The sequence below is a fragment of the Orcinus orca genome, chromosome 9, assembly GCF_937001465.1.
Source record: "Orcinus orca chromosome 9, mOrcOrc1.1, whole genome shotgun sequence".
NCBI classification, from domain to species: domain Eukaryota; kingdom Metazoa; phylum Chordata; class Mammalia; order Artiodactyla; family Delphinidae; genus Orcinus; species Orcinus orca.
Window position 1 is genome coordinate 76288468 of NC_064567.1, and position 20023 is coordinate 76308490.

The 20023-nt window shown below is 40.5% G+C and overlaps 1 protein-coding gene across 6 annotated transcripts in view; it reads left to right on the top strand.

Moving 5' to 3' along the window:
* ELAPOR2 (endosome-lysosome associated apoptosis and autophagy regulator family member 2) overlaps window positions 1–20023 on the top strand; it is a 291435-nt gene that overhangs the window by 193547 nt on the left and 77865 nt on the right. For 5 of the 6 annotated variants that reach the window (XM_049714889.1, XM_049714888.1, XM_004263420.3 and 2 more), the window contains one exon: window positions 6547–6667. Coding sequence is in view for 3 of the 6 variants with exons in the window: in XM_004263420.3 (XP_004263468.2) it covers window positions 6547–6667 (121 nt within the window). In the remaining 3 variants the exon portion in view is untranslated. Of the gene's footprint in view, window positions 1–3221; window positions 5585–6546; window positions 6668–20023 lie in introns of those variants that run through there. The other variant, XM_049714890.1, reaches the window with a different exon arrangement.

The following is a 20023-nucleotide window of genomic DNA, read 5'->3' on the forward strand; positions in this document are numbered from 1 at the left end:
AGAGTTCAGAGGAGCCTGACTAAAGATGGGTCAAGGAGAAAGTCTTTTGTAGGGGGTCCTGTGGGCATCTAGTATTTATCTGGGTGTATCCCGACATTTTCTGTTTAGGTGTAAGATAACACAGTTTGAGAGTTTGTGGCTATACTTGAGTTGTGAGTGAGTGAGTGAGTGAGTGAGTGTGTGTGTGTGTGTGTGTGTGTGTGTGTGTGTGTGTGTGTGTGTATGATCATGATTTATATTGAGGGTAATCTTCCCTTAAGTGTTTGCTGATGTCTACTGGAAAGAAAAAAAAAGAACCAGAGCGTGAGAGTTGTGACTTAAGTTTTGTTTGGGGCAAAATGAGGACTATAGCCTGGGAGACAGCCTCTCAGAGAGCTCTGAGGAACTGCTCCAAAGAGGTAAGAGGAGAGGGCAATATGTATGTGATTTTGATGAAGGGGCAGCGTCCAGTCAGGCACACATTTTGGCAGAAGGTTGCTGCTGGTCCCGAGGAGAGGATATCTGCGTTAGTGATTTTAGTGCTTTTCCAGTTAAGAGAAGATGGAAGAAATTGGGCCCGTAAAATCTTCTCCTGAAAATGTCTAACTATCTGAAGGCCTCTTCTGCCAGTTTTTTGCCAGAGCACAGAAAGCCTCGTTCCTGATCTCCACCCTGCGCTCCTTTCAAGGTGTGTTGAAGGTCAGTGAAGGCAGTGGCTGGTGACTCTGTTCTTGCAGATAGTGAGCCACAATTTTTTTTTTTTTTTTACATCTTTATTGGAGTATAATTGCTTTACAATGGTGTGCTAGTTTCTGCTTTATAACAAAGTGAATCAGTTATACATATGTTCCCATATCTTTTCCCTCTTGCGACTCCCTCCCTCCCACCCTCCCCATCCCACCCCTCCAGGCGGTCACAAAGCACCGAGCTGATCTCCCTGTGCTATGCGGCTGCCTCCCACCAGCCACCTACTCTATGTTTGGTAGTGTATATATGTCTATGCCACTCTCTTGCTCTGTCACAGCTTACCTTTCCCCCTCCGCATATCCTCAAGTCCATTCCCTAGTAGGTCTGTGTCTTTATTCCTGTCTTACCCCTAGGTTCTTCATGACGTTTTTTTTCTTAAATTCCATCTATATGTGTTAGCATACAGTATTTGTCTTGCTCTTTCTGACTTACTTCACTCCGTATGACATGAGCCACAAGTTTTCATCCACACTGATCAGGTGTATTTCTTTTTGGTTCTTTCTTTCCCCGGTTCCCACATGTTTACAATGGAAGGTTTTCAGGGAATCCCATCATTTTGTTATTTGGGGCAGTGTTTTCCTTCCCCAGTGTTTTGTGATTTGTAGACATGTCTAAATAACTGACATCTCCTGAGTCGGGTCAGGCCAAGCCCTTCCTCCGGTTTATAATTTGGAGACTGTGGCTTGTCAGCGGATGTTCTGTTGTTTAGAGTGTGCTCTGACTCACATCATTAGGTTTGGTGATAAAATGTCAGGAGCCCTGTAGTGTTGGAAAAATTGTCAGGAATCTCCCCTCTTGTCAGGAAAAATGGTGAAACACGTTGAAATAGGCAGAAAAGATGACTGGCTGTCCTGTTTAGAGCACCTTGCTGAATGATCAGTTTTTGTAGGGGCCTGCATCTTTCTCTGTCTTTGAACTATTTTACAACACTGTGAGCTGTAGGAAATTGATAGTCATACAAATGATTCTTGTCCATAGAAATGAAAATGGATTTTATACTTTGGAATGCAATTGATTGTTGCCGTCAGGATATTTCCCAGTTCTGCATCTCTTAGTTAATTCATTTCACTTTCCTGATTGCCTGTTTATGTGTATTCTTTGAATTCTCCTTTGAACTGATGGCTGACTTCCAGATTGACTTGTTAGTTAATGACTTAAATAAAATCTTTGACATGTATTAATGTTATATTTGTGTTAGAAACTTTTTACCTTTTCTTTTTAATTGCTCTTTGACATCCAGAAAATTCCCATTTCCGAGGGATCAGTTTAGCTCAATGTTTTCTTGGGCCTGTGGCCAGAGTTATGTGGTGTTATCTATAAATATGAAAGTGTATGTGCTATAGTTCTCTTTATTCAGTACCTTGAATACCATTCAGAATATTTTAGGGGCATATATTGTATCTTTAGTGATTTTACTGCGTCACGCTATTTCTTAAATCTCTGCTATGGGTTTAAGGGTTGACTTCAGAAATAGATGAAAAATAGTGGTTACTGGCCCAGATGAAATAGCCTATTAAATAATTAAAAAAATAAAACCCGTCTGGCAGGGGCTACAGTCTAAATTCCTGACCCAAGTGATGCCCTCTGCATGAAGTACGTTTGCATTTCAGTGTTTTTAAATTATAGATAAACACATTATAGCTTCCTGCTGGGGTCCTAAGAATTTTGTAACTTAATAGCTGTGGCTGTTTAGATTTCAAGGATATTCTAGAGGAGGCAGGTAGAATAAAGAACCATAGGAAAATTAATTGGCATATGACATCTACCGCTGCAGCCAGAGAACACAACATTCTTTTTCCATGTACTTACTGCTGTTGTCATCTCATAACTGGCAGCCTGAACAACACAGAGGCAGTGGTGGCGGAGAGTTTTCTTGAGCTTACCTATTTTATTCAGAGGCCTTTCTTCATTTGAAATTCATGCCGGAATTCTCAGCGTCATTAGTTTGCAAGGATGATAACAAATTACCTGAATTTTACATACGGGGACCAGGATCTCAGTGGGATATGGAAATAGGGAAGTCTTTTTTTTTTTTTTTTTTTTTTTTTTTTTGCACTACGCGGGCCTCTCACTGCTGTGGCCTCTCCAGTTGCGGAGCACAGGCTCCGGACACGCAGGCTCAGCGGCCATGGCTCACGGGCCCAGCCGCTCCTGCGGCATGTGGGATCTTCCCGGACCGGGACACGAACCCGCGTCCCCTGCATCGGCAGGCGGACTCTCAGCCACCAGGGAAGCCCAGGAAAGTCTTCTTAATGCAGATAACTGGGAACAAGAGGAACAAGAAAAACATCATGCAACTGCATGCCTGGCCTAGGCTCTTCTGCACTAGGAGATCGTGGTAGGCCAAACACTATCCCACCCCCCACCCCCCACCCCCCGCAAAAGATACCTGTGTCATAATCCCTGGAACCCGTGAGTATGACCAAAAAAAGGCTTTGAAGATGTGAAGAAGAATCTTGAGGTGAGGGGTTTTCTGGATGGGTCCTAAATACAAACACAAGGGGGAGGAGAAAGAAGGCAGTGTGACCACAGAGGCAGAGAATGGCAGCAGCCACCAGAAACTGGAAGAGGCATGGAGTGGATTCTCCCCAGAGCTCCTGGAGGGAGCGCAGCTTGGTTGACATCTTGATTTTGGCCCAGTGATAAAGATTTTGAACTTTTTGCCTCCGGCACGGTGAAAGGATGAATTTCTGTTGTCTTAAGTGGCTACGTGTGTGGTAATTCATTGCAGCATCCATAGAAAACTAATACAGAAAGAGGGGAATCAAATGGTTTCCGCTTACCTGTGCACTCTCGTATTCTGTTTGAACGTGAAACATCCTTATGATTTACTGTTAGACTTCTGTAACCGTCAGGATTTTATATTTAAAACTTTGAGCACTCCTTCTCTTTTAAAACAGTAACCTACTTTAAGCACAATGGTGTTGTATAAACTGAAGACACTGGTCAGTAAACAGAAGGCTTGACTTCTGCTCTCAGCTATGCTGCTTACTACCTGGGTATCTCTGAGTAAATCGCTTATCCATTCTGAGTATCATTTGAACAATGGGAATCATATTACCTGTTTTTCCTAATCCACATGAATTATTATGAGTATTTAATGATATAAATACATGTGGAAAATAATGCTCAACTATTAATTATGCTCCCTCAACCTATAGCAAAGTCATCATGAGCAATTTGGGCCATAAATCACTGAACCCATGAAACATTTTTCTCCCTTAGATTAGATGCTAGAAGTCGAATTTGGGGTTCCAGTTTTTGAACAAGTTCAAGATCTGGGTACATATTGACTGTTTCTCTCCAGAAAGCCTGCACACTTTATCCTCTCATTGGAAGCACACAAGTGCTCATTTTACTGCACTGTTACCTCAGGGAGTTTTAAAAAAAATATATTTTAAATGTCATGGCAACTTGATGAAAATCATTATTTGTATTTCTTTGGCAAGGTTCAACTTTTTTTTATATTCTTCTTGGCCATTTGTATTGTTCTTTAATGAATTGCTTGTGTTCTTTGACCATTCTTCCAATAGTTATTTGTCCTTCTCCTTACCGATCTTTAGAAACCCAGTATTCTTTTTATTTCACATTTTTAATTTTTAAAATTGTGGTGAAATATACACAACATCAAATTTAGCATCTTAATCATTTTAAGTGTCCCGTTCAGTGGCACTGAGTACATTCATATTGTTGTACAGCCATCACCACCCTTCACTTCCAGAACTCGGAAACCCAGCATTCTTAAGTTAGTTAACCTTTGCTGTGTGTTTCTTCACCAGTTTGTTTTGTTGTTTACCTTTTACTTTTGCTTATGATGACTTTTGGTGTACAGTGTTTAACATTTGTATGTTGTCAAATTTAGTGACCTTTGTTATGTTTTCCTCCCTCCCTCCCTCTCCTCTTTTCTTACTTCCCTTCCTCCCTTTTCCCCCTCCTTCCTCCCATCTTTCCCTCTGGAAAGCCTTTCCCATTTGGCAGATTTTATTGATTTTTTTTTTACATATGTAGGTTTGCCCTCAGTTGGCAGTAAAACATATTTGAAATCTAGACTCTTGTCAAATAACTTAATCTTAAATCGTCTGTTACCAAACTTTGTAAAAAAAAAAAAAATTGAGAGAACAAAATACTCTTCAGAGATGATTGCCTGAAGTATACAATGAATCTTAATTCTGGGGAGAGTCCTAATGCAGCATAAGGCCTTTGCTTCCAGCCCGGTAATTACACCTTCTCTAACGCTCAGTCCCTTCTCATTTATCATGAGTGTGTGCAGAAGTTGAAGCAGGGGAAACAGAGACTCAGGTTGTTTGCGCCTTATCCTGTTACCGCTAGCTCCTTCCTCTATATCATCCTCTGTACCCACATTGCCCTTAAGAAGGATAATCATTCTACCACTAATAAGTGCTAACCCAGTGTGGCTTAACATGCCTAACATTTTACAGACATTATCTCAGTTAACTGCCACAAGAGCCATACAAGATAGGAAATACTATTATTGTAATTTTACCAATGAAAAACATGGTTGCTTTGAGAGGCGAAGTGGCTTGTCCAGTATAGCACATTGATTGTATGTGGAGGAATGAGATGTCAGTTCAAACTCAGACCTGATTCCAGAACCAACCTTTTTTTTTTTTTTTTTTTTTTTTTTCCGGTACGCGGGCCTCTCACTGTTGTGGCCTCTCCCGTTGCGGAGCAACAGGCTCTGGACGCGCAGGCTCAGCGGCCATGGCTCACGGGCCCAGCCGCTCCGCGGCACGTGGGATCCTCCCGGACGGGGTCACGAACCCGTGTCCCCTGCATCGGCAGGCAGAGTCTCAACCACTGCGCCACCAGGGAAGCCCCAGAACCAGCCTTTTAACTGGTATTCTTTCCATGTATACACACACACACACACACACACACACATCACATACACACACACATATAACATATATACACACAAACTTCCCCACCTGGTTTCCTGATGCTTATGTGGCAATATTTCCATTCACTCCTGTCATTGATACAGTAAAGGAGGCAAACAGAGTAGATTAAGCAGACTAGCAACTTCTAAGATACTGAACTGAAATATTTTGGAGTAGATTTATAACTTCTCTTATTCTTGAAACGTCTAATGACATTTTGTCCTCGTTCCTCTCAGCTCAAGCATCTCACGGGTGTAATGTGCTCTGAGCAGGGGAGGTCAAGTGAAGATAGAGGCCAGAGACAAGTGGGTTGGTCTTATTTGGCGATTGTAGTAAATGGTCTGTGTTACAGTCTGTGATTGAAGGCAGCTTGCTGTGGTGGGGGAGATTGAGCCTGGGAGAGCTGCTTTAAAAACTGGTAGTCTTTTAGTTAGTATTTGGATGATTAATCATTCTACTTTCTGTTAAATTTTAAACAGAGTGAGAAATTAGGTCAATGGGAACAGTTCTCCTATTTCCTTCTTTGAAAAATTTGGGACAGTGACAGCCTTCAATTTCCTAGGGTTATTTTGCTTTTATATTCATATCTATCAATTATTTAGAGCTTAAGAAGCCTGCAAAAAATAGGGACTGTGTGCTGTTGCCTTTTGGGGTGGGTGAGAGTACAGTTCGCTGGTCACCCCGTGAGCGCCTGACTGTCGTGGCCCTTGTCAGATCCTCAGCGCCTACTCAGTGCCTGGCATGATACATTTTTGATCAAAGTACTGCTTGGTGTGGATGGAGTGGGGGAAGAATAAGGATCAAGCAGAGAGAACAGTTTGCAGCCAGGCTTCCAGGCAGGTTTGGGGATGATTGAGAAAGCGCAGTTGTCCCATTAAAATTGGCTCTAACAAAGGCTTGTGTTTGTGATTATTTGCAGGAAGATTACCACTTTGAATATACAGAATGTGATAGCAGTGGCTCCAGATGGAGAGTTGCCATTCCGAATTCTGCAGTGGACTGCTCTGGCCTGCCTGACCCAGTGAGAGGCAAAGAATGCAGTACGTTTTGACTTTTTGACCACTTGTTTTCCTGATTAAACCATAAGCCCTTCATACGAGCCCGAGAAGTTCCTTGTAGTGCATATATAAAAGACCTTTGAGAAAAAGAACATTGATCTAGCAGAGCAAAAGCATCCTTTCTCAACACTCAGCGCCCTTACGTCTGGTCTGTAACGAGACACAGGCAATATTAAAGGGTGTTATTTTTATTTATTTGTTTAAAAAATCTGATTTACTGTCTTACTTGAAATTCTAAAGGGCAGAGTGGCAGAATTTCTATTTAATAGATTTCTTTTCTTCTTTACATTTTAAGAGACTTTTCAAACATTTTTGATACACGTAGTAACGTTTGGTGTGTGTAATATTGTTAAACACGTTACATAAAATGTAGCATCTTAATCGTTTTTAAGTGTACAGTTCAGTGGCATTAAGTACAGTCACATTGCTGTGCTTTCATCACCAGCACACATACACACGCTTTCATCCAGCATTGGATTTCTTTTTTTTCTTTTTCTTGCCATAGAAATAGTATAATTTGACTTTATAGTGTAACGTACAGAGAGAGTAGAGAATTGATGACTCTCACATTCAACAGCTTTTAGCAGTTAAGCAAGTTTGAAGTGCAACATTTTGAATTAACAGAAATATGTCATGAAATTTATTTTCATTTATAAAGTCTACTTTTTAAAATCCTTGAATTTGGTGAGTCACAGGTTCCTGCAGTGAAGTCATCTTGGGGTGTCCTAGAGTTCAAAGCTGGAATAAGACAGATTATTTTGGTTTTCCTACAGCCTTCCAAATGGTATTCCTAAAAACTGAGTTCTTTTGTTCCCAAATGAAAGAGCAGATAAGCAAATTAATTAAACGGGAAGCTAATTCCTTCCTCTTCATAGAGAAACTGTATCTCTGTTACCGGCTGGAGGAGTTTTCGCATAGGTGTGGGTTTACTGATAAGAGAGACGGGAAGACGGCAAGTCTTAGGAGGAAAATCAAGGAAGAAAGCCATCATTTCTTGGTGAATGATATTAAATGAATACAGAGAGAACCTAAGAACCCAGGTAACCAGAGAAAGACTTGGGTCTAGCAAGAATCTTAAGAGGATAGTGGGGTCAGTGGATATGAAGATGATCCAAGGCTGGGGTATATGTGACCACCTGTGCAGAAAGAGGACCAGCTCTCAGTGAGGGAGGATTGCAGTTAAAAGGGAAGCAGCCTGAGTATTGCCTGTGGAATTAGCTCATTGCAAAATTGCTTCTGTCACCCTCCTAGAAAATCCGTATATCATTTATCTATATTTACCTTTTACTTGTGGGCTTATTCCTTGGTTCCTTGTAAACAGCCCTATTGAGGTGGAGTGTGTAACCATTTTGAATACTACCCTGTATCTAAGTGGTGTGCTGCTGTTGGCTGGCACTGGCTTTTGAGAACTCATTGTTCCTTTGAAATGGGCCATGGTGGAGTATTTACACCATGGGAATTGGCAAACACTACAAATCAGGTGCCTCTTGAGAGCCGGTTGTTCAACACTTACCAGGACACTAGTGATTAAATTTATCAGCCAAGGGTTTAAAAATCTGTTTCAGAACTGATGCTTCAATACAAATTATTTCTATTTGAATGTTGCCAGGGATGTTTTTGCTCATTATTTACTATGATCTTCCACAGATAATGTTATGAATTTGACATGCCAGCTTGAACTGCTCTAAGAACTTGGTCTAGTAAACTCACTATTAGTTGTTTATCACTTTAAATGATGACAGTACTTACTTTAAAAATGATACCCAGAAATGATACTACTTATGTGATGGCTGGGGCATTTTTTTGTCTTGGTAGTTTGTCTGAAATCTGAACTTACACGTACTTTTGTGTCGTATACTTATATCAGCTCTGGAAGTTATTAGTCTGGCCTCTGATTGTGACTTTTTTTTGTATGGTAGAGGCAAGTTATTTTGAAACTCACTGCTGAAGGCAGTTATGGTAATAAGTGAATATTCCTTCAGTGGCTTAGATTTTCTACTGCTAGTAATAGCTACCATTTCTCATATACAGATGACATGCTAAACATCGTGCTTGGAGCTTTGCATCATTTTCTGTTGTATCCTCACAACAACCGTCTCAGATAGCTAGTCTTAGTATTTCCACTTTACTGATGAGAGAACTCAGACTTAAAGTGGTGAAATAAGTTGCTGCAGGTCGGGTCATATAGCCAGGACGTGGCAGATCTGGGGTTCAAGTACAGACATGTTTGATTCCAGAGCCTGTCTCTTACCCACTGAGTTAGATTACCACTTGAAGATGACAGCCTGGAGGAGCTTCCAGGACCCCGTTGGGGTGGGGATGGTGTAGCCCAGCAGTTGGGCCACATAAAAGAAAAGAAAAACGCGGAACGCGGCAGCTTCAAGTAAGTGAAAAATATTTAGGGCGATGGTTGTGTGAGACGTAATTTCCCCAGATCCTAGTGTCTCTCAGTGAAGCAAAACCCAGAATGTGTCCTCGGTGGAAATTCCTGTAGAGTCTTCAAAATGTAATTAGCTAGATCTCTCCCCCTTTCTCAGAAAGAAGCAGTAGAGGAGGCCTTTCCTTAGGAAAGGGATTATGAGAATGTTTATGTAGCACCTGTGCATTTTTTTAAATAGAATTGATGGGCAAGCTATATTATATCTTTATTTCTTTAAAAATCTTGTAAAATCTGGCTACAAGGCTCTAAGTGAAGTTAATGGGAAGTCAGGTATCAGTTTTTGCTGTGGCGGATCCCTGGACTGTATGTGAGCTTGAGGCTTGCTGCCCTCAGGAAGTGGGATGGAGAGACCTCTGGTTATTAACTGACACAGCATCTCATTGTCCTGCTGTCCCCCTGCTCTGGAAACCTCAGTGTCTTAGGCAGTGCTGCCATGGGCCACTGAAATGACTTCATCTCGCTCCTTCTCTCTGCTGGCTCCAGGCTTAGCTCCAGGGAACTTTGCTGCTTCTTCCAAGCCCTGGTGCTGAGTCTCGTGTCCGTGGGCATCACTCAGGCACAGCTTGCAGGTAGCATGTCATTCCTGAACACACAGCACTCATTGCCTCCTCCCAGAATGAGGGGATATAACCCCTGTTCTGACTCCATCCCTTCTTCACTGCTGCGTCACTTCCCTCTTGCATGAGAGTTTAAAAAATCTTCCCTTGACTCTCTGGGTGTCCTCTTGACTTTCTTAGATTGTCAAAAACAATATTCATTTTGGAATGGTTGCCTGGATGGGGTACCTTCTCTCTCTCCTTCTTCTCTCTCTTGTCTCTTCTGTCACCAACCACACAGGGGAAAAGGAACTTGTTGTTTCCAACCAAACCTTAGAAATAAAAGCCTGGCTACTAGGAGTGAGGAGAGAATTCCTTTACCTGTTGCCGTACATATTTTCAGAGAAGTCTAGAGCACCGAAGGGAAATAAACATAAGTTATCTCTTCCTTTGGGGAATGTGTATCTTCTATCGCTCACTCCTTCCCGTATTTCTCGGCCCATGACTGCAACCTTAACACATCATTTTCTAACTGGGGATGACTATTTAAGATATTTGTAATCCCATTTGGTATGTTAGCATCAAGTTATAGTATTGTGGGCATTGTTTAATCTTGTACTTTAGTATTTATATAAACTAATATTTGGTTCTTAGATTAAGAAATGCTGTATACAGATTAGAAGGAAAACCCTTGCCTACAATTGTTTTCCTTTTTCCATTGTGTCTCTCTGATCTATTGTCATAACCTACGTTTCATGGGCCTTAAGGAGTAAGCAGAGGTGACAGTTTGAGTCAGCATCTTTTGATTCTAGTTTGGAGTTGAAAGAGAGGAAGGATTCTTATGGAAAGAGAGTTGGCTTTAGCTTCCTGGGTGGGATGTTTAAAAATCCAGTTTTGGGGGGATCATAGCTCTTTGAAATGTAGGCTCTTCCGCAGGATTCAATACCTAGTCTGTTTCAGTTGTGTAGCGTTGTTATTGTTAGGGCAGCCAGTGCATCTGGGCAAATTGAGTACGTTGATATTGAATGGTGATGGTGTATCATGCTGGAAGTCTGTCCTGTGGAATACTCATCCCAAGAAGTATTGCATGTAAAAAAAAAAGCGTGTTGAGGTTTTTTGTCGTGAAATACCAGTACTTTTAAAAAATGGTGAATGCTGAATCCCCTTGATGGAGGGATGCAGTCCACATGTTCATAATAAAGTCTCTGAGAAACATGGTAATTATGTATAGACTATTTACTGTGTGTTAACTGCATTCTGTTTTACCCAGAGTTTCCCAAGTATATTTGATTATAGAACTCTTTTATCCAATGCGTAGTTGCACCCTTTTGCTAATTTCTGCATATAACGTTTTTGGAGGGACACAGATTTAAATACACATGGCAGGCTGATTTAGTCAATTTTTATACGTTGTTACTTGTGCTATGATTTAACTAATTTCATACAATTTCTTTGCTCTGTAAGTCTCAGTGGGAGCATTACCGCATGGGTGTCCAGTCCCAGGCCTCCCACAGTTCGTGGTCAGGTGTGATACACACCTCAGATGAAACCCCAGCTCTGCAACAGACTTGTATGTTTTGAGCAAAATATTTAGTCCACAGGTATTTATTGAGTTTTAATTCGTTCACTAAACATTTGTTGAGTATTTCCTAAATTCTTTTTTTTTTTTTTTTTTTTTTGCGGTACGCGGGCCTCTCACTGTTGTGGCCTCTCCCGTTGCGGAGCACAGGCTCCGGACGCGCAGGCTCAGCGGCCATGGCTCACGGGCCCAGCCGCTCCGCGGCATGTGGGATCTTCCCAGACCGGGGCACGAACCCGTGTCCCCTGCGTCGGCAGGCAGACTCTCAACTACTGCGCCACCAGGGAAGCCCGTATTTCCTAAATTCTTGATGATAGGGATCCAAAAATAAATGAACAAGAGATTCCTGTTTTTTCCAGGACTTTTTATTCTAGTAACGGAGCCCGTGGGTAATAAATTATTTCGAGTATAGGGGCAAAGTGCAAGATAGATACAAATACCTAAGGTGATCTTGCCGGGGAGGGAGGAGTCAAGAGGACCTCACAGTGAAGCAGGTGTGAGTTTGAAATGCAGACTGAATCACCTTGGAAAGTTATCTGACCCGTGGCAGGTTGATGTGAAGAACTGCGCCCTGACTGCAAGTTGAGACAGGGATTAAATGCCATACTTTACGGGCCATTACGTGTTAATTTTCTGAGGATCTCTGAGGCGAACCCTGAAGGAAGGTGTTCACGCACTCGATGAAGCAGAGTGGCATTTGAGGCAGAGGAAACGCGGGCAGAGGTGCAGCTTAGAGGCAGCACTGGGTTTTCCTGGGGGCTATGGGAGGTCTGTGTGGATGGCACTCGGAGAATGTGAGCAGGGACAGAGATTCTGACAAATCTCCTAGGCTCGGTGTGTGACACCAAGGACTTTAACCTGGAGACGGCTCTTCGCAGGTGTTTGAGGGCCTTATATGGAATGATAAATATAATCTATAGTGCCTGGAGTCATAATTATATAATAATATAACTTAGTGAAAATAACAATAAAATGTATAATAGCCAATCTTTACTTGCTGTATGTCAGGCACAGCTGTAAATGCTTTACAGGTGTTCAGTCAAACCCAGTCATCCCAACGACCTTGTGAAGGAGGCACTGGGATACCTCCCACAGGTAGGTCAAAGGCAGAACCGGGATTTGAAACCGAGCAGTCTGCCTCCTGGGTCCGTGTTCTTAACCCCTATGGTGTCGTGCCTCTTTGGACAGGACTACAGTGTTCGTTGAGCGAGTTGTTAGGCCCCTTCTTGAGGCATTGTGGTCACCTTACATTTACCTCTTGATAGAAATATGATGCAAATCTCCTATAGTTAAGTGGAGTTTTTAAAAGATGGCATCTAAAGGCTCCGATATATTGCTTGGGGGTTTATTTTAATTGATTACTGACCTGCTTGTAGATTTTATTCTTAATTGTGTATTTTTATGAAAGGTAAGGGAATAACGTTCTGAATGTAAGGCACATTTGTAGTTATATCCTCAAATACAATGAGTTGCTTAGCGTTTAGTTTTTCTTTTTCTGTGTCTAGAAAACTGTAGACATGTCTAGAAAACATACATATAGTATGCGTTCATTATCTGACATGTATTAGAAAAATATTGGTATTTTTTCAACTACAGAAATTCTTAATTTAGAATAGAGTCCTGTTTCATTCTTCCCAAGAGGAGAGGAGCTGTCATCCTCTCCTGGATCCTAAGGCAGCTTCGAACACTGGGATGTTTGTTGATTGAATAACCCTGGTGCCATCACATTAGAGACTGCCTTTGGTGTTTCATTTCCACAGGTGAGACACGGAGATCTAATCAGATTAGTAAAACTTTATTCTACGTATGAAAGGACAGAAACATTTTGTCCTCAATAGGCTTAGTTTGGGATGTTGATGCATCAGATTCCAGGCGGGAAGAGGGTTGGAGTTAAATCCACTCAGCAACACGCGAGTGGTGGGTGAAAGGCAGCAACGCACGAGATTGTTACGATAACAGATCAGAAGCAGGCTTTCCATCAGTTGTGTTTGATGGGAGCTATGGTCGAGGGAACTTCTTTGAAAAAAGTGTTTTATGAGGAGATGAGAGAACTCAGCCCTCAAACCGGCAAAATCAAGGGCAGAGACACTATCAGGAGGTACAGGGTGACCGACACTTTCTAAGGAAGAGGAAAAGTTCAGGAAGATAAGAATCAAAGTTTTGGGTCATAATTGGAAGTGGAGAAAACTGATTTCACAGATGCATTGCTCTGCCCCCTTTGGTGACCTCATCAAGTACTCTCAACATTTTCCCTCCCCTGACCTTCGCTGTTAGATTTTTTTTTCCCATAAACCTTGTGTCCTCCTGTGCTCGAAGAACTGGAATTTGTCTTCTTCCCCATCAAACACCGAAGTCAAGAAGCCACAATAAAACACACTTGTGGGGTTTTTTTTTAAAGATGGAATCTACCTTAGTTAGCTTTTGCTTGTAAAAACAGATGGGAAGTTTTAATCTAGGCTCCACTAATTTAATGGGGATTATAGCTGTGGTGTTACATGGATCAATTTTCTATGTAACACCAGGAGTTGGTGATGTTTTTTGGGGGGTGGGCAGGAGGGAGGGCAGGTATTCTGGCTGATCTGTCTTCTCTGCAAAGCGCAGTGACTGTCCTACCATCCTAGCTGTTAGGGTTCTGTGAGGACCCATTCTCTGGAAAGAACGTTAGACGTGAGAATTCATTTTCACAGATGGAGAGGCAGTCCTCTGACTGAATATTCTTTTCAGAGAATAGTGAATTAGAGAACACTGGCCAGAGTGGTTTGTATTAATGTACTGCTTTGTATGTCTCCTGTCTCCCTTTCATTTTTGTAAAATGGGAGGTGAAAGTTATTTTTTCTCCCTTCTCTGTCAAAGAATTTCCCAAATCTGAACTTACAAACATCTCTGTGGCCCCCATCTTCATCTCCAAGTCTTAATGGAAAGTTAAAGGTGGTTATTGGTAGCATCAGGCTTAAAGAATTCGGTTCTGATCATTTAACTGTGCCACTTCAGACTTTGCACAGCAGCTCGTGTGTTCACTCCCCGTGTGGCCAGGCAGCCCTGCTGGAACTAGAACTCACGTCTTTTGACTTCTGGGGCAGAGGTATGTTTTTTGAATTCTGTTCTTCTTTACTTCAGATACAAACAGTGGATTTTTCTTAGCTTAGCTATAATAAAATCTTTTGGCTCCATGGTACTGCAGGGAGTCTGTTTACTAGGTAGAGAGTCATAAGAGTCATGAGACTCATAGATAGTGAGTCTGCCTGTGGTGACTGTAGAAAACTTGAACTAAGATGCCCTAGGTCACACAGATGAGGAAACTTGGCATCCATATTGGGAGGGTTTGTACCAGGTGATCTCAAAAGTCCCTTTTGGTCATCCTGATAGGTTTAAGTGTTATTACATATCATAATTTATTCATTCTATGATCACGTCATGCCTCATATTCCATCACCTGTGAATTAGAGTGGAGTAGACCAATATAGCTCCTCAGTGATCATGAATATATACTCCTCATAGGAACACTGCAGTGTCTGCTGCTGTTAGAATTTGCAAAGTGTTACCTTCTGTTACTCTCCTCCAACCTTATCGTGAAAATGGCGTTCGTGAACACGAACAGGTGATGGACTCACAATCAGCCTGCATTGCTGCCTTGTGGATTTTGACAAGAAAAACACACTTACGACAAATAAAATCTCAATGAAACAGAAGAAAGATTCCCTTCAGCCAAGGGGAAAATTGCCTTCAGTGAATAAGAACATCAGCAGGAAATGGCCTGTTTTTCTTTTTAAAAAAGTTTTATTGAAGTAGAGCTGATGTACAGCGTCGTGCCAATGTCTGCTCTACAGCAAAGCGGCTCAGTTACACGTGTATATAATATGTGTATAATATGTGTATAATATGTGTGAATTTTTAAAATATTCTTCTCCATTATGGTTTACCACAGGATACTGAATATAGTTCCCCGTGCTCTACATTAGGCCCTTGTTGTTTATCCATTCTAAATGTAATAGTTTGCATCTACCAACCCCAAACTCCCAGTCCATCGCTCTCCCTTCCCCCCACCCACCTTGGCAACCACAAGTCTGTTCTCCATGAGTCTGTTTCCGTTTTGTAGATTGGTTCATTTGTGCCTTATTTTAGATTCCACATATAAATGATATCACATGGTATTTGGCTTTCTCTCTCTGACTTACTTCACTTAGTATGATCATCTCTAGTTGCATCCATGTTGCTGCAAATGGCATTATTTTGTTCTTTTATATGGCTGAGTAGTATTCCATTTTATATATGTACCACATCTTCTTTATCCATTCATCTGTCGATGGACATTTAGGTTGTTTCCATGTTTTGCCTATTGTGAACAGTGCTGCAATGAACATAAGGGTGTATGTATCTTTTTGAATAGTTTTGTCTGGGTATATTTCCAGGAGTGGGATCGCTGGATCATAAGAAATGGCCTTTTTGTGTGTGTGTGTGTGTGTGGTATACGGGCCTCTCACTGCTGTGGCCTCTCCCGTTGTGGAGCACAGGCTTCGGATGCGCAGGCTCAGCGGCCATGGCCCACGGGCCCAGCTGCTCCGTGGCATGTGGGATCTTCCCGGACCGGGGCACGAATCCGTGTCCCCTGCATCGGCAGGCGGACTCTCAACCACTGCGCCACCAGGGAAGCCCAAGAAATAGCCTCTTTTAATGTACTGTTTTGGAGTCTTCCTGTCTCACTTTCATTTTTGTAAAATGAGAGAAATTATTTTTCTTCTTTAAGAATTTCGCAAATAAGAACTTAGAAAAGAAAATGTCTGAGCATTCTCCTTGTCACTGGTACTGAGGGGGGAAGAGCAGCTGAGAGTCGCTAGATTGAAGCTGATGTTCACCTTCTTTTTAGATGCCATTTCTTACTTCCTTTTTGTTTCCTGTGGGAAGAATTATAAACCTGGCGGGCAGTTGAAGCTTTAATAATCTGATAATGATAATTGATTGGCTAAATGATTGATGAAGGTAAAATTTATCATTTTCGAGACCCACAATCTGTGCATTATTTTCCGTTTGTACTTTCCTTAATATTAGTAATAGTTGGAAGAGTGTTCTTCTTGTATAGTCAGTAATGACAATGCCTGCAGCTTTAACCTTGTTTTATTTATCTTATGTAAGTGAAATGAGACAATTGAAGAAAATAGACGTATTGGCTCATCTTAATTCTGGAATTGATTTAATTAATCATTTCCCCATAAATATATGTAACTATTTTTTATTTAGCTATTAACTTGGGTTAACAGATAACGATAGTTTTACAGTGAATTTATCTTAGTGAAATGTAAATTCAGTCTATTTTGAGGAAGATAAGTCTAGACTAGACTAGACTAGATGCTCCATGAGAGTAGGGACTATTTCCATCTTATTCACCAAAATACCCTTGGTGCCTGGTGTTTGCCCACTAACTACTAGATAAGAAATATCTGTTGAGTGACATAATATAGTGTGATTCCCATATACTTACCTGTAATGAGAGTGCATAGGCTCCCTGTACCATCAACATCTCATTGAACAAGTAAACTGAAAATTTTATTACTGCTTCTTATTGCTGTTTACTGTTTAGAAAAGTAATTTTAGTAGTAACTTTGAATTAAAGTAGCAAAAATGGATGAATTATGAATAAAGGTAATTGATAACCATCATCTTCCATTGCGTGAGGTATCTGAAGGAAGAAAAGCAAAACTAAGTGGTCCTTGTGATGAAAAGATTAAAAATAGATGTTCTTTATTGTTAGGCATAAATCATAGATGATAATCAGCATATAAATGATTCAATTCATAGATTATTGTTTGGTACATTGTACGGGGTGGTTGCATGATGACAGCAAAGCTTTAAATTTTCATGTCATATTTTATTCTCAGAGTGGTTTTCAGTCTCTCATAGGACCACAAGCAGTCCTGTGAGGCAGGAGGGGAAAGCCGTGTCATCCTTGGAATGTGAATGCATGGAGACAAGGAGGGTTAAATAAGTTGCCCAGCCATTTGCTGATTGGGGACAGATGGATATAAATGTTTTTTCCCACACCTGCATATTTCTATCTTTATAGTAGTATATAGTATATATACTCTGTAGTATATATATTATGTATAGTAGAGCATATATAGTTCTCCTAGAAGAGAACATAGGCAAAACATTCTCTGACATAAATTGTAGCATTGTTTTCTTAGGTCAGTCTCCCAAAGCAATAGAAATAAAAGTAAAAATAAACAAATGGGACCTAATCAAACGTATAAGCTTTTGCACAGCAAAGGAAACTATAAACAAAAGGAAAAGACAGCGTATGGACTGGGAGAAAATATTTGCAGATGATGTGACTGACAAGAGTTTAATTTCCAAAATATGCAAATAGTTCACACATCTCAATAACAAAAAAACAAATAACCCAATCAAAAAATGGGTGGAAGATCTAAATAGACATTTCTCCAAAGAAGACATACAGGTGGCCACTAGGCACATGAAAAGATGTTCAACATGGCTAATTGTTAGAGAAATGCAAATCAGAACTGCAATGAGGTATCACCTCCCACCAGTCAGAATGGCCATCATTAAAAAGTCTACAGATAACAAATGCCAGAGAGGGTGTGGGGAAAAGAGAAGCCTCCTACACTGTTGGTGGCAATGTAAATTGGTACAGCCAATATGGAGAACAGTATGGAGGTTCCTTAAAAAACTGAAAATAGAGTTGCCATATGATCCAGCAGTCCCAGTTCTGGGCATATATCTGGAGAAAACTATAATTCAAAAAGATACATGCACCCCAATGTTCACTGCAGCACTACTTACAGTAGCCAAGACATGGGAGCCACCTAAATGTACATGGACAGATGAATGGAGAAAGAAGATGTGGTCCAAGTATACAATGGAATATTACTCAGCCATAAAAAAGAATGAAATAATGCCATTTGCAGCTGCATGGATGGACCTAGAGATTATCATACTAAGTGAAATAAGTCAAGAGAGAAAGACAGATCCTATACATATCATATCACTTACATATGGAATCTAAAATATGACACAAATGAACTTATTTATAAAACAGAAACAGACTCACAGACATAGAAAACAAATTTATGGTTACCAAAGGCAAAAGGGGGTGAGGGAGGAATAAATTAGGAGTTGGGGATTAGCAGATACAAACTACTATATATGAAATAGATTACCAGCAAGGTCCTACTGTATAGCACAGGGAACTATATTCAGTGTCCTATAATAAACCATAATGGAAAAGAATATGAAAAAGAATATGTGTATATACGTATAACTGAGTCACTTTGCTGTGCACCGGACACTAACGAAACATTGTAAATCAACTATATTTTAATTTAAAAAAGTCTTATGTTGTACTGTAAGCGAATTCAAATGAAGAGTATAGTCCTTAATATTATAAAACCCCTTCTAATTCAACTAAAAACCAAAGGCCAAGAAAGCAGAGTCCAAGTAGAAAGTAGATGTGGGTAGGACAGAAGGTATAAGAAAAGGAAAAGCTGGTCCTCGTTGATGCCTGCCTGAAGAGGTCGGTAGGGCCGTGTTGACATCATCTCATGGAGTAAATTGTGTTTAATAAGAACGTGTGGCTCTTCCTTTCCTTTCCTCTAGAGCTGGCTTCCAGGGTGGAAAAAAAGATTGAGGAGGAAGCAATAATTAAAATACAAAAAGCTGTAGACTCTTTAGCTCCTCTGTATTACTAAAGGCCCTATAGCTATTCACCTAACTTTGACCATGTAATTATTCTAAAGAGATGTAAAATCATCAATCCAGTGGCAGAATTCTGATTGTCCCAGACTCCTGAATTATATTATTAATAATTGCAGCTAACAATCATTATGCTTTATGTCAGGCACACTGCTAAATGTTTTATATGGAATATCTCATTTACTCCCAAAACTTTTGGAGATAGATGTTACTGTTATTTTCCTTTTATAGGTGTGGACATTGAGGCATATGGAAGTTAGTAACTTGCTAAAATATTTCATAAATGTGTGTGTTTCAGCTATAACATATTAAAAATTTCATAAGATACCTGGGGGTAGGGAATTGTTATTGCTTTATAATGCACATTTCAAGACAGCAAATGAAGAAAGATGTGAAACATAATAATGAATTAATTTGACATTACTTGCCCTTTTTGCATTGATTATAATAATTATTGCTTGAATTGAATTTTCTTGGCATATGAGTTTTGGAATCAGAGAGCTAAATTTGAATATCATCTTTGCCACTTGTTAATTGGATAATTTTCTGATAGGGTTATTTAAATGTACTGTGTGTCAATTTCGGCTTCTGGCGAATGGGCATAGTATCTTCCTCCTTCACAGATCTATTAAAACACATCAATCCTGATTATTCATGGATTCCATATTTGCAAATTTACCTACCTTAAAAAATTTATTTGTAACTCTCAGATCAGTCCATGTAATACTTTCACTGCCATTTGCAGACATGTACAGAGCAGTAAAAATGAGTCACCCGACCATGTGGTCCCAGCTGAGGTTGAAGACGGTGACAGGCTGCCTCCTTATTTCATCTCGCATACTGCCAACAGTGTCATTTGCACAGTCTATTTAATGCCATGTTTTTTGCATGCTTATGCTTTTTATTGGTGATCTTACTGTTTAAAATAGTGCTGAAGTGCTGGCTAGTGATCCTAAGTGCAAGAAGGCTGTCCCTTGCCTTTTGGAGAAAATTCACGTGTTAAATAAGCTTAGTTCAAGTATAAGTATTAGTGCCGTTGGCCATAAGTTTAATGTTGATGAATCAACAATATATTTTAA